The sequence below is a fragment of the Solea senegalensis genome, linkage group LG19 (assembly GCF_019176455.1).
Source record: "Solea senegalensis isolate Sse05_10M linkage group LG19, IFAPA_SoseM_1, whole genome shotgun sequence".
Lineage (NCBI taxonomy): Eukaryota > Metazoa > Chordata > Actinopteri > Pleuronectiformes > Soleidae > Solea > Solea senegalensis.
Genome location: NC_058038.1, coordinates 10686725 through 10700237, shown reverse-complemented (window position 1 = coordinate 10700237; position 13513 = coordinate 10686725). Strand labels below are relative to the sequence as shown.

General features: G+C 41.1%; 2 protein-coding genes across 5 annotated transcripts in view; both read left to right on the top strand.

The window, feature by feature from the left end:
- Positions 1-869: 869 nt before the first annotated feature.
- Positions 870-4339, top strand: LOC122784814 (charged multivesicular body protein 6-like). Its single transcript, XM_044050171.1, has 8 exons — positions 870-1089; positions 1497-1606; positions 1847-1934; positions 2462-2548; positions 2783-2848; positions 2988-3068; positions 3752-3827; positions 3926-4339. The coding sequence occupies exons 1-8, from the start codon at positions 1024-1026 to the stop codon at positions 3973-3975; spliced, it is 624 nt and encodes a 207-aa protein (XP_043906106.1). The 5' UTR covers positions 870-1023; the 3' UTR covers positions 3976-4339.
- Positions 4340-6119: 1780 nt separating this feature from the next.
- The window catches only part of baiap2a (BAR/IMD domain containing adaptor protein 2a), a 50394-nt gene continuing 43000 nt past the window's right edge, over positions 6120-13513 (top strand). For all 4 annotated transcript variants that reach the window (XM_044051412.1, XM_044051414.1, XM_044051411.1 and 1 more), the window contains exon 1: positions 6120-6357. In XM_044051412.1, the coding sequence (XP_043907347.1) occupies positions 6286-6357 (72 nt within the window). In that variant the 5' untranslated portion in view covers positions 6120-6285. The remainder of the gene's footprint in view (positions 6358-13513) is intronic.

Below are 13513 nucleotides of genomic sequence, written 5' to 3'. Positions count from 1 at the left end.
TTTTTAGCAGGTTTGTCATCAGTGATGTGCAAATACATTGCAGGGCCAGAGGCTCAAGTGAAAAAAATAACACTCATCATTGGTATGGTGGCTTAGTGGTTAGCAATAAAGTGCAAGGTTCAATACCCAGTTTGGGACCTTTCTGTGTGGACTTTGCATTTTCTCCTGTGTCTGCATGGGTTTCCGTTGGGCTCCCTGAGTTTCTCACACCATGAATGTTAGACACGCCAGGTTAGGTCCATTGTGTGGCGGTGCTGACATCAACCCTACATCAGACCTCGTAATTTCAATTTTGCTTGTGTAATGACAATAATAGATCCTTTTCCTTCCCTTAATAATTGAGAAATACAACATTACTGTACTTACTTCATGTCAATAATTGTTTAAGCCCGCTCACCTCGTTTCTACAGAGAAAATGTGTGCTGTATTCAAGAAATTGCATCTGAAATGCAATCTTTCGGCATTATTCCATACTTTTCATTAAGAATTGATGCTGAAGTCCACCTAAACAATATAGCAGAGCACCAGAAGGCCGGTGTTAGTGAAGAAGATATTGTGTTTGTGCTAATAATGGTCATTAAAGTCAGTTTTGTAACTAGAATGTGTACATTTTCCAGAAATGATGAGTACAATTATTCAGATGCCTTTGATCCGTGTAAACTTGGAAGAAAAATGTAAATGTTTCAAAAACGTTTAAAAGTATAAAACTCAGGTGTATTAGTACAATTCCATTTTATTCATCGTTTAGTGGCAAACAAACAAACGCACATACTGTATTTCAACATAACTAAAAACGATCCCAAACGACCGTACATGAAAGGCAAAAGCAGCTCCAGTCAAAACATATCCTCAATGTCCTACCCCGCTTGCCGTAGAAAAATACAGCTCTGCTGTGTGTACATACTGGTCGTCCGTTAGCCTGCTAGCCGTCTTGAGGGTGTTTATCATCATGGAAAAATGCTCAGCAAAGAGTGATATTTTGTACGTCGATAAAAGAGGATATGACGGCGATGTGGCTAAATAATGGGAAACCTTCTCGGAAGAAATACGCAACCTTCTCGTGTAACGGAACAAGACAAAGCCGTTTTGGTGAGCTGACAGCGGTATTAGCATCAGATTAGCTACCAGACAATAACACACCGCTCGAGAAGGCGCACGTATCTATTGTTTTATTTGAACGCAGTTAATAATTACACAATGCACTTGTGTTGATATGAGTTGTAAATGTGCCCCATTTGTGACAGCTGTTGAGAGAAAGTTCAAGGGAAAAACTCTTGTGTGTGCTTCTATCAGTATTAACATAATATCACCAATTTGTAAAATAGGTGTGAACTTCATTAATCAATATGATACAGATACAGTGGTCACATGTGTGACCCAGTTTTTGCTCTGTATTGCTTTGCTATTGAGTTAGTAATGTGTTATATCTTTCTCACATAAGAGTGTTTGGAAAAAAAAAAAAATGTATACATAGATATATTTCTGTGACTTCCCAGCAATTGAAGCAGCAGAGAGATAAGCTCAAGCAGTACCAAAAGAAAATCACCTTTCAGCTGGAGAAAGAGCGATGTCTTACAAAGCTGTTGCTGAAAGATGGCAGGAAAGAGTAAGTGTCCATAAGCTGTTGCAATTCAGTCATGATCATATATTCTAAAAATGTCTCTGAAAGTGTTCTGTACTTTACTAATGTGGTCTGATAAAATATCACTGCAATAAATGTTGGTTTTTATGGAAGCTACAGTATTGAATTTTGTTGAAAGGTGTTTATTTACAAGCTGCATTTTTGTGGTTCTCTTGAACACGTGTTTCCCCATTCCATTCATCACTGTTTTCTTTGTGATTTCAGGAAAGCACTGCTGCTGCTTAAGAAAAGAAGATATCAGGATCAGCTGCTAGATAAGACTGAAAATCAAATTTCAAACCTTGAGCGCATGGTAAGTTGAGATGATTCCTTTTTGATCCTTCTTAATGGGGAATGAAATCATTATCATGGTGCCCAGCATCAGTATCTTTCCATCGTGTTGCTGTTGAATAACTGTCTCTCTACTAATGTTCAGCCAATAGCAAACGACTGTGTGCCACACACGTTAAAATTTGTTCTTAATGTCTTTGTTTTGAAAAAAGAGGAAGTATTCACTGTGATTCCTTATGCTACAATGAAATTGCCTCTATGAAATGACATTAACACTTGTCTCAGTTGTCATTAATTTGATTATTTACTCCTTTGCATTTACCACCGTGACCCATCAAAATGACTGCTATGCAAAGGGTCCATTAAGAAGTCTTTCTGCAAAATACAACATAAATCTGAGCTGTAAATCGGACCATTTCCAAAACCCTACTTTTAACCAGTGTTGTATTCAAGAGAGCACATATGACAAGGACTGCATCACTGCTTTTAACATTGCACTTGTTTTGCTTGTCATGCATGTCTGTAATTTTACATACTATTTGTCAACAGATTCAAGATATTGAATTCATGCAAATTGAGATGACAGTCATCGAAGGACTCAAGGTTGGGAATGATTGCCTGAAGAGTATGCACAAGGTACTTGTTCTTTTTTGCTGCCTTTTGTATTTAGCTCTATGCTTTTCTTATTATTGTAATTAATGCACAATGTACTTGTATTGACTGATTACTTATAAAGCAACCATTTTTAAAATGTGATCATTGGGAGAGGATTTTGCAGAAGGGGAAAGTGCAGAGCTCTGACTCCTGCATATCAAAATCACCTCTGATTATCAGTATTCAACGTGGCCTGTCTTTTCTTGTTTGTGACAGATCATGTCAATAGAAGACGTGGAGAGAATCTTGGATGAGACCCAGGAATCAATTGAATATCAAAGGGTAAATGTCTGTTCGATATTGGTGTTTGTTTCTGCTTCTCTTTTACACTCAACAAATATAAAGCTGCTGCATAAAGCACCAGTCAATTTCCTCACATTACAATGTTCCTGTACACGTTCTATGTTCTTTCCCGCTGCAGCAAATAGATGAAATGCTGGCTGGAGCACTGACACAAGAGGACGAGGACGCTGTTTTAGCAGAACTGCACGCTATCACTCAGGTGGGTGTGAAGCTGCACATGTAATTAATAGAGAGAACGTTTGCAGTTGTTTGGCCATGTATCACTTGCAGTGCTGTGGTTAAAAAGTGGGGGGATTTACATGAAAAGTGCATGCAAATAGTCTGGCCTCATGTCTGTATAATATACAGAGGCGGGTAAGACAATCGAATATAATTTGGAAAAGAATTTCGCAGCCACAATATAATTTCGATGTAATAACAGGCTGCAACTGAAACAGCTGTGAATATGATTTTGGTTGATTCATAATAGTAATTAAAACTGCTCTCTTGTAATCTAGTTATTATTCCAAATGACATACGCTCCCAAATGACTATGTTTTGACTCTTGACTCACGCATTTATACATATTACACACAAAAGTTTTAGGGCAATGGAACATTTTTCTTCTACAAGAACATATGAGTGCAAAAGTCAGTACCTGCAACCTGAAAAAATAAAACAGATTTCCTCTGAACTCTATAAAAGTTATGTTAAGTTTGGATACAAATCATAGTATAGTTGCATGTAGTTGTTACTAATATGATGTATGAATTTTAAAGCTAGTAATTGTAAACTATAGTGACAATCTAATGTATTGTAAAAGGCATTGGTTTTGCTTAACAACAGAGCATTTAGTTCCTCTCTCTCATTACGTTGCATAACATTTACTGTCTTTTTTTCCAGGGAGAAGATATAGCATTTCCAGAAGTCCCAACTGAGCCAATACCAGAAGTCCCAGAGGCAGCTAGAGCTCAACCAGGTAGAGTGAATGATTAATATCACAAAGCCTTAGTTACTCAATTGTCAGAGGTGTTATTGATTCCTGGCTAATTCTGTTCCATTGTTATTGTTTTCCAGAAAGGAGAGGAGCGAAGAACAAGCCAGACAGAGAGATGCTGGCAGCCTGACTGAATCAGTGGTCTTTGTTCAGTGTTTTACTCTGTTTAAATGGAGGAGTTTGTGTTTGCGTGCACATTCTGCTAATTTCGGTATTTAATCTAGGGCTCCAACAAGTGTTCTTTTTTTTCTATAATTAAAACCCTTCTTAAATTTGAATATTGTCTGGTTTCTTTGCTCCATATAACAAAAAAACTCGGACAAAAAAGACCAACCAGGGTTGGTGAAAAACGTAACATTTTCTGACATGAAAATAATTGTCATAGTTTCAGCCCTAATTTCATTGGTACCCAGTGGTGGGACCTGCAGACATCTGTATGACTACTTATTTTTACAGCACTGTATTTGGCAATGAACATTAAACATTAAAAATAGTGTAATGTCTCAGTGTGTTTTTCTTTCACAAACTGATTGCTTTTTGTTTTTCCTGTCCTGTATGTCAAATAGGGGTCATGTGACTCTCTCACTGCAGTGTTCTGTAACGACCAGAGGGTGGCACTCTTCGACACTGCTCCGCTCAACACTGCAGAACAGGTGTCTTTATTCACACAGCACACCAGTGAAGTGTGTATGGTTGCTTAATAAAGTAGAAAGCTTTTGTTGCCGGATTTGTTGTAGACTTTAAGACAAGAAAGCCAATACATTATTAACAATCCGACACTAAGTGGGCTCTTAGACCCAAACTAGTTTGTACAATGAAAGTTACCATCAAAACTTATCCTCTGTGAAAAAACATCACTCCTTGTGTTAGTGAAAGCAGTATGACAGGCTTATTGCTTTACATAAAGCAGATTAAATTAAATTATGCAGAGAAACGTGACATTTATAGGTTACCCAGAAGGCAGCAGTGACATTCACATGGACAGCAGTATTCTGATACTACTGCCTTGTAAATAGCATTTTCTGATTACCTTAACCTGAATAAGCAATAACCAGACTAAAACGTGAAATATTTCTATTTTAGCTACATTTTATAGACCTATAAAGCGTAATTGGATTAAAGCAGTTGATGTTATTTGAGTCATTATTGGACATTTAAACAGGAATATGACTGGAATTTTCCATTCGAAACTCATGTAAACAACATAATCAGAATTAGGTCAATAATTGGGTTATTGTTTCCAATGAGTCTGGGCATATTACTGCTAAAAAGCACCACAAGGAATGATATGATTGATATTCATGGGGCAGACTGCACTGCACACTAGTTTTTTGTTTTTGTTTTTTTTTTATCCATGACATTGATTTAGAACTACAATTTTCATTTTGTGTCTGAAGGGTTTCCTTTCACTCATAATGACAGTCTCCACCTAATCCTTTTACGTAATTTATTGTTTTGTGGCTGCAGAGATTATAGACTTGTGTCTGTTAGAAGTGATCATACCATCAATTAGAATGTGTCACAGTAAACAGGTACATTTTTAAATTTCCCTAGGGAAAGCACAGTATTTACGTAGACTAATCAGAGTTAGCTGTAAAAAAAGTGCACTTGCCTCTGGTTAGTGTGAGAAAGGTGCATAAGTTAGTACACGGTATGTACATTTTAAAAACATAGCGCTGCATCGTAGGATGTGGAGAATGGCGTTTATATTAAGTGACAAAATAAAGGCAAATAAAGATTCTGTGATATAAGGGCTGCAGTGATTGATTAGTAATGGAAAACTATCTTGATAAGAAACATGCTCTCTGATTTCAGGTTCAGGAATGTGAATATAATTTGGTTTCTTCTGTTTTTATTAAACTAAATATCTTTGTATTGTAATGTATACAGTTTTGCCATTATGCAAATTAAATAATTGTAAAAAAAATAGTTTTAGAGGGCGCTAGCATAGAACTCAAGGAGGTAGCAGCCTATTTGGCCTACTGTTGTAGAGAAGCAGTCATATCGGCAGATATCTATTACATACATTTTAAAGCCAATATCTGCTGATACCGATATCATACCGATAATATTGAGCATTGTACTGTTGCATTGTGTGATATAAAAAAAAAGTATAGTGTTTCATTGAAAAAACAAAAAAGTTTTATTTCATGTTTATTTTCGAACACTGTCAAGGAGCGACATCAAAGATGGAAAATCCGAGCTCTGGCGGAGTCCGTGAAGGCAGCACAGCGCTGTCAGCTGTGCTGAAGGAAGGAAGGAAGGAAGGTGTGTTCAGTTGGAGTGGGGGATTCAGGAGCGCAGCATCGTCTCGCTCTCACACGGGCGCACCGCCTCGCCTGTTTCTTTGATCCGCGCCTCGTGTTGCACTCACCCGCTTTACTGCCATTTTACGCGGATACAACGTTTTAAGGGAGAGAAAAGGCACACGCACACGTATATGGTCCTTGCTGAAGATTCCACGATGTCTCGCACCGACGAGGTTCACCGCTTGACGGAAAATGTTTACAAGGTAAGGTTGAACTAATGAACAAAGTTTTGGAAATACGTGGATTCAGGTGTACGTAGCAGCACACCTGGAATCAGACTTTGTTTTTTTACTGGTTGGGCTGAATTAAAACCTCATCCATGTTTTCCTTGGATAATCTATAGGGAGAGGCAGCTCAGCTGGTTGATTTTTCTTTTTTCTTTTTGTCATTTGGCACTTGACCAAATGCAATGTCTCACCCCCTCCCTTTTAAGTCATTCATTTACTCCCTCGGCCTTATTGTATTCCTAAAATCCACCCTGCTGCATTGATAGTGCTGTCGGCCTTTCCTTCCTCTGCATGGTGTTCTTGCTAAAAAGGGAACATATTGCATTCCAGAAGTCAGTGTTTGACGGGCAGAGAAGGTTGGGCTTATCTGTTGCAACGAGTAAACATTTGCCCCAGAGCCATTTCAACATTCAAACCCATTCCTACCTTCAGTGAATAAACAAATAAGGCCGGGGTGAACTTTACCTCCTAATGTCAATTCTGAAAACAAAGACCCTCAGTTAATTAGATCAAGTCTCGCTTGTGTAATATAATGGAAAGAACTGCTGGTTTGGTTTATGCACAACAGTACACACACATGCAATGTTGATGAGTGTCTGATTGTTCAAAGGACTGATGGTTGACATTGTGCCGCTGAAGTTATACATTAACAACCGCCTCAGTGGCATGAATGTTAACACAATGTCGTCCTCACCTGTGCCTGTGTGACGCCAATCTCAGGTTCCAGTTGTGATCAGACAATTCTTTGTAACGGCGGGCCAAGAATGGGCAGAGGCCGGCAGTTTATACTCCTGCTGGAGCTAAACTTATCAGGAAGGAGGTCAGATGAGCGTAGATGGACTGACGGATGCTTCGTTTCTGAGCCAGAAAGGGCCCCACTGCAGCCTTCAGTGTCTCCCTCTGACTGAGAGTCAGATGCTATGCTCTGGCGGGGTTTGTCCAAGTGTTTCCACCCAACTGTTGTGGGTTAAACAACATGGACGCACTGTATGTGTCCAGATCCCGAACCCTTGGGGAGGAACAGGAACAGGATGGTGTTGCTCATTCAAGTGCAAGGGGGGTTGTGCTCTATCCCTGGTGGGGGGGGAAAAAAAAGAGCCCTGCCAGAGTGCTGACAGTCAGCCAGAGTTGCAGATGGCCAGTGAAGTGCAGGCACAGACTTCCTCGTCCACACTGGGGATGTGACCCAGTGGCAAAAATGAGGCAAAAGGTCCGACATGGGCTATGCTTTTGTCATTTCTCATGTTTTCTGTACTTTTGTGAACCCCGGCACTGTGTAAGCAAGTTCTTCCCATGTAAATTCCACCATGTCAAGAGATAAGATGATGAACTTTAACAATACACTGTATGATATGAGGTGTTTTCCCCCTGAAACTGCTTTGGCAATGTATTGTAGAGGCATAGTTGTCGTCTTGATACAAAACATGGAGCATTATCTAAAGCTGATGTGCACTCTGTCAACTGTAATGTCACAGGATTGTCAAGCACATTGAGGGAATGGTGAAGCTGCAGGAGCCGATTGCGCAAGTATTACAAATTAGATCATAAGTAATTGAAAAGAAGCAAAACGACTCCCAAGTTTACGGCAATGTTCCTGGCACAGACGGTTGTACACAGCGATGGGATGTTGTCCTTGTGTAGTGCAGTTTTTAGGCTTTTTATTTTGAACTTTCTATTGTTGGAAACCCTCCTAAAAAGCCAGTTTCACTCCATCTACATTTAAATGCGTCCATTAACAGCGTTTGTCTGTGTGTCTGCTTTGTATGCGAGCTGAAATCTGTGAAGAAGAGGAGATGTGAAAACATACGCCGGCTGCTAAGTCATTGCTGCCAGCAGCTGGGCAGATACTGAGTAATTGCAGGGGAGAAGAGGGGGGTAACACCATTGCTGTGAGTCATGCGGGCCTAGTTAAGTGTGTGTATTTAACAAGGGTGGACCTAAAAGGCGAAATGAGTGAGCGACTAAGGATTCAGACTCTCCACACAAGTGTTGCGCCGTCAGTCAAATCCGCAGGCACACCTTAGCTCGCTTTTATCTTAATCAACAGGGGAGTCAACCCTGCAATCCCGGCGTGATCCTCTGTGACTCACTTCAATTCTCCTCCCTCGCAAAAACAGGTAGTTCAAGACATACAGTCATTCCCTCTCTGACGAGGTGAGACAGATACTCAGGACTGGCACTGGGTCTCTGTGTGTCTGTGTGCGCCGCAGTCATCTTCGCCAGCTGGCTGCGTCGCTGAGTGTCTGAGAGAAGTGATGCCCTGGGTCAAGCCTCTTAGCACGCCAGTGGGTCAAGTCTGAGCCTTGATCGGCTTGAGGGGGGGAGGACACGTCGAAGTGAACAAACAGATCAATCCGACTAGAGGAAGAACACCGGAGAATAATAGGGCTGTTTTTGTTAAGTCGGTCACTTTGTAATGAGTTTACTTGTAAAGTTGAAATAAAAGGTTCAGGAAAAGGTGGTGGACACAGTCTCTGCCTGTGTTCCGTGTGTGTAGCATGTGGTGCAGGTTTCTGCACACACCCTCACAGGTAAGGGAAAAGACGGGTGTGTCTCTTCTCTACCAGCCCGCAGGACAGCAATCATTTTCCCATGCAGCACCACTCCCTTATTGTCAACACAACCTGGGAAACGGCGGATGACGTTTTCTCAAATGATTGTTGTGAAGAGTCGTACACTGCATAGCACGCCGTTGGATTAAAAGCTTTAATCTGAAAAACACTTCTTTCCCCCCCCCAACGTCTTGTGGTATCATAGTTTTGTCTCTCCTTTGCAGTATTGTCGAGAAATTCGCTCCACTTGAATGAATGATAGTCGAATGATGATGATAAGAGGATTACAGTTTCATGTGGGAGATCTGAACAGGTGGTCTCTTAGCAACAACGTGCCATTATTCTTATGCGTTTCTGTCATATTATTGTGCTAAAAGACTTGGAGCTGGAGAAGCCAAGTGAGCGGGAGGGAAAGCGGTGGAGGTCATGTGGTTCTTTTTTTTTTTTGCGAGTGCCCATGTGGTTGGACGTGTTACTTGTGTTTGATGAGAAGTGCTTTGTAAAAGCTCAATAAATGGTCCGGAGTCTTCTGTACGAAGCGGTGCTGTACGTTTTCTCTGTTGTCACTGTGGTCGCTTGAAAGAAGATGCCATCCATCAGTGTGTTTTAAATTTTCTTTCAAGGGGCATATCACGTCGGGCACCACTTGGGCTGATAATAAGCAATTTAATGGAGTCTAAAATGACTTCAGTTCCTGAACATCTGCCCTCAGAATATTGTGTTTCAACAAGTTCATGCCTGTGGGTGCTCAGGGCCTTGAAAAGATTGCATTATGCACTGCAGGAGATATCATAACATTCATTGCCTGAACAGCAGATTTGTTCCCTGTGCCTCTGACTGCGATGCAGAGAGGACTATTGCTCCACACACCCACCTTCTCTGCTCGTCCGGGGGCGGATGGTTTAGAGACATTCACTCTTCCTTTTTTTTTTTTTTTTATAACTCATTGCTGCTTTTTTTTCTCCCAAGGACAGAGACTGGAGATGCACAGTGCTAAATTCAAGGCTATACTGTAGTGAGTGCATTGAGGCTCTGTAGCTGAAGAAAAAGGTTGATTTCAATCCACCTTGTCGTTGTTCAGAAATATTTGACTTATCCCTCACAAAAATACGATACGTTAATTGACAATGAAAATGTACAAATGTAACCGAATACTTTTTTTGAGGGTGTGGAGAGAAGGACATGACGAGAAAGGGGGAAAAAAGTAGATGGAGACAGTCCACATCCTTGTTGAAATGGTCCCTAATTACTGTGGAGGGTGAAGCTATAATTACACAGCCTCAAAGTAGACGCAGAAGTAGAGACAGGAAATTTGAGTAAGTGCTGTGGCAGTGGACAATGCCTTTATATTTGTGGGTCAGAAACTATAGTTAACATGTCTGTGGCAGCACTGGCCACACTACACCTCACTGCCAGCTGAGCAAGCAACCACAGTGGCCCTATGAGCCCCAGACACATGCTATAAGTAGGCGACCCTGCATCCATAACCACATGGTTTTGAATGTTCCTTTAAATTAGGACATTTTCTCACAGGGAAACTTTGCCATCGATGGTCTTTAAAGGTGTCCCTGTATTGTGCTTATACATTGCAGATACAAATCCATTTGTTCAGCACTAGAAACATAGTTTTTTTTTTTTCCCCGTCTTGTTTTTGAGTGTTGGTGAAATCCGAATTTTGCAAGGAGGTCAGTATTATGAGGGAGACACACACAGTTCATCCATAATTCATAGAAACTCTTTCTAGAGGCTTTAAAGCCGTCATGCAAAATGCTAATTCACTGATATCATCTTCATCGAAACCAGTGAAATAACATGAATCAAACTGAAGCTTTACTTTGAACAGTTTTTCTGCATGCCATGTAGAGGAATAACAATTTCTGATATCCGTTAAATGTCCTCTGGCTTTTGAGTCAGGTCCTCAGTTTATTAGAGTTACAACAATATATTTTCTTTTTATCTTTTTCTCTCCTGAAATGAATGGGTGTTTTGCTGGTCAAAGAACTAAAGCTAGCAAATACCGCTGGGTCCTGGTTGCTGTGGTAACCAGTGCCTGTGTTGTGTTAGTGGAGTGGCTGATGCTGGGCTGAGGAGGAGGAGGAGGACGAAGAGGGGGGCATCTCACACACATACACACATACACGCACAGAGGCAGATTAAGCACAGTATTTTGTAGCAACCAAACGATTTGGGTGTTTTGTTGTGCCCTTACAGGAGGGGGAAGTAAGGTTCAAAGGTTAGGGCCAGACAAAGATGAAAGATGTTTTTCATTAGCACTGGCAAAGCTTCATGGGAAAACATGTACTCAAGTGCAGGAGATACCTTTCTTTCCAAGCTATACAGCACTGCAGACATGACAAAGCACTTAACGTCAGCATGCTCTGTCATGCAGTGGCATGCTACTGACTTTGAAGAAGTTAACTTGTGCATCCAACTGTCATTTACCCTCTCTATTGCCAGATTGTAAAATGATTATTCCAAATAATCAGATTGTGTTTCGTGAATGTCACGGACCACCTTCTTCATTCGACTTCTCCCTTTCGGGGTCACCACAGCGGATCATCTGCCTCCACCTTGCCTATCCCTTTCTGTTAACCAGACTGTCCAAATGTCCTCCTTCACAACATCCATGAACCTTCTCTGTTGTCTTCCTCTTTTCCTCCCACCCTGCAGCTATATATAATCAAATATAATCGCTATCGCAACCGTCTCAACCTTGCCTCTCTTACTCTATTTCCAAACCGTTCAACCTTCCATCCTGGAAATCTCAGCATCTTCAACTCTACCACATCCAGCTCCACCTCCTGTCTTTTAGACCACAAGCTATACATCATGCCTGTCTCACATAGGTCACCCTATGTTCCTCCATGTATTCACCACAGCCGTTTCCACCCTTTTTTGCAAAATCGACAACCATGTGTCCTTCCTCATTGCTCTCATTAAACCCATACTTTGACAAACCCCTCCTCATCACCTCTGTTCCCTTCACCAACATGCCCACTGCAGGTTACTCCAATCACCACTCTCTCTCCTCTGGAAACACTCTCTTACCAGTTCATCCAACTTGCTCCAGGGCTCCCTTTTTCTCTTCTAACCGACGGTCAACTTGTGGGGCATAAGTGCCGACAACAATCAACATCACACCTTCAATTTCTAGCTTCACACTCATAACACTCTTCACAGACTCTTCCTTTCTTTTCTCCTGGTCTTTTGCACACACAGTATATCGACCTTCCTTCTCTCCCTTTACCAGTCATAACCCCTATATATTAAGTCCATACTCTTTACCTTACCCCTCTCCTCTTCTGTCTTTGGCCAGCAGTAGCCCAGTTTCCATTGGCACCCTGTTGGTCAATAGCACTGATGGTGGTCGTTGTTAACCCGATTGATCCCGTTTACAGTGATCCACATATTTGATTTGGCAAAGGTTTCATGCTAGATTCCCTTCCTGACGCAACCCTCCCCATTTATGGGCTTAAGGGTTTGCGACCAGCACTAGGAGACCACTGGATGTGGTCCCCTCAGTGGCTGGGTTAGATTGAGTTTGTATGGCAAAAATAAATAGCTTTGAGCGGATTTTTAGATTTATATTAAAGGAATACTTCACCAATTTGCATTTAGCTTTGTATTACTATAATAGGGTTAGTATTTTTGAAAAAATGTGCTTCCCAACCAAATCTCAACTTAATTCTTTTTTTCGTTACGTGCCCACCAGAGACACTTGGTCCGAGGCCTGAGACTGCAACGCTAATTCCACACTTTTTAGACCCACTCGTAGGGGGAGGTGCCTCATTCCCAGAATGTAAACATTGTCCGCCATCTTTGCTAACAGTTACGCTAACAGGACACAGAGGAAACTGTGGTTGGGAAGCACAATTTTTCAAAAATACTACCCCTATTCTAGTAATACAAAGCTAAATGCTAATTGGTGAGGTATTCCTTTAGTTTAGCTTAGTTTTGTTTATTTTATTAATTTAGTTGACGGGGACCATGTACAGAACCATGTCTGTACCACACTTAGCTGAATAGCTAATTTGCACCTGTGGTCCCTGGGCAGGGAGTTAAGACAGAAAAACACATACTAAACATTACAGACAATATCAGCAACAAGACAACAACAACATTACAGAAAAAAAAACATCTTACTAAACACATAACACATAATCAATTTGGTGTTCTTTAATAATGATGTGTCTTTTGCTACACTCTTGGTTCTCCGGTACCCTCCCACTTGTCCAAAAACAATGGTTAAATGGACAAACAGTAGGTGTGAATGAGTGAATGATTGTTCATCTCTATATGTTGGCCCCGTGATGGACTGATGACCTGTCCAGGGTGGACACCCCTTTTTGCCTGATGGGGTAGCTGGGATTTGCACCAGCAGGCCTGCAACCGTCATGTGGAGGATTAAGTGGATGATGATGAATGGGTGGATGTTGGACGATGATTGTTTAATCAGAATCCCGAGGAGAATTTATGAATCTAACTAATCTTTCAAAAGGCTATACAAACTATGCAGTGGTGCACAATGGAGTCAGAGCAGCATACGCTAATACATGTATTGTGCACTAAAAAAGCACTGA

Coding starts and splice junctions, on each gene's coding strand:
- LOC122784814 (XM_044050171.1), top strand. CDS start 1,024: ATGGGAAACCTTCTCGGAAGAAATACGCAACCTTCTCGTGTAACGGAA. Junction 2,549..2,782: donor GCCTGAAGAGTATGCACAAG/GTACTTGTTCTT, acceptor TGTTTGTGACAG/ATCATGTCAATAGAAGACGT. Junction 3,828..3,925: donor GGCAGCTAGAGCTCAACCAG/GTAGAGTGAATG, acceptor ATTGTTTTCCAG/AAAGGAGAGGAGCGAAGAAC.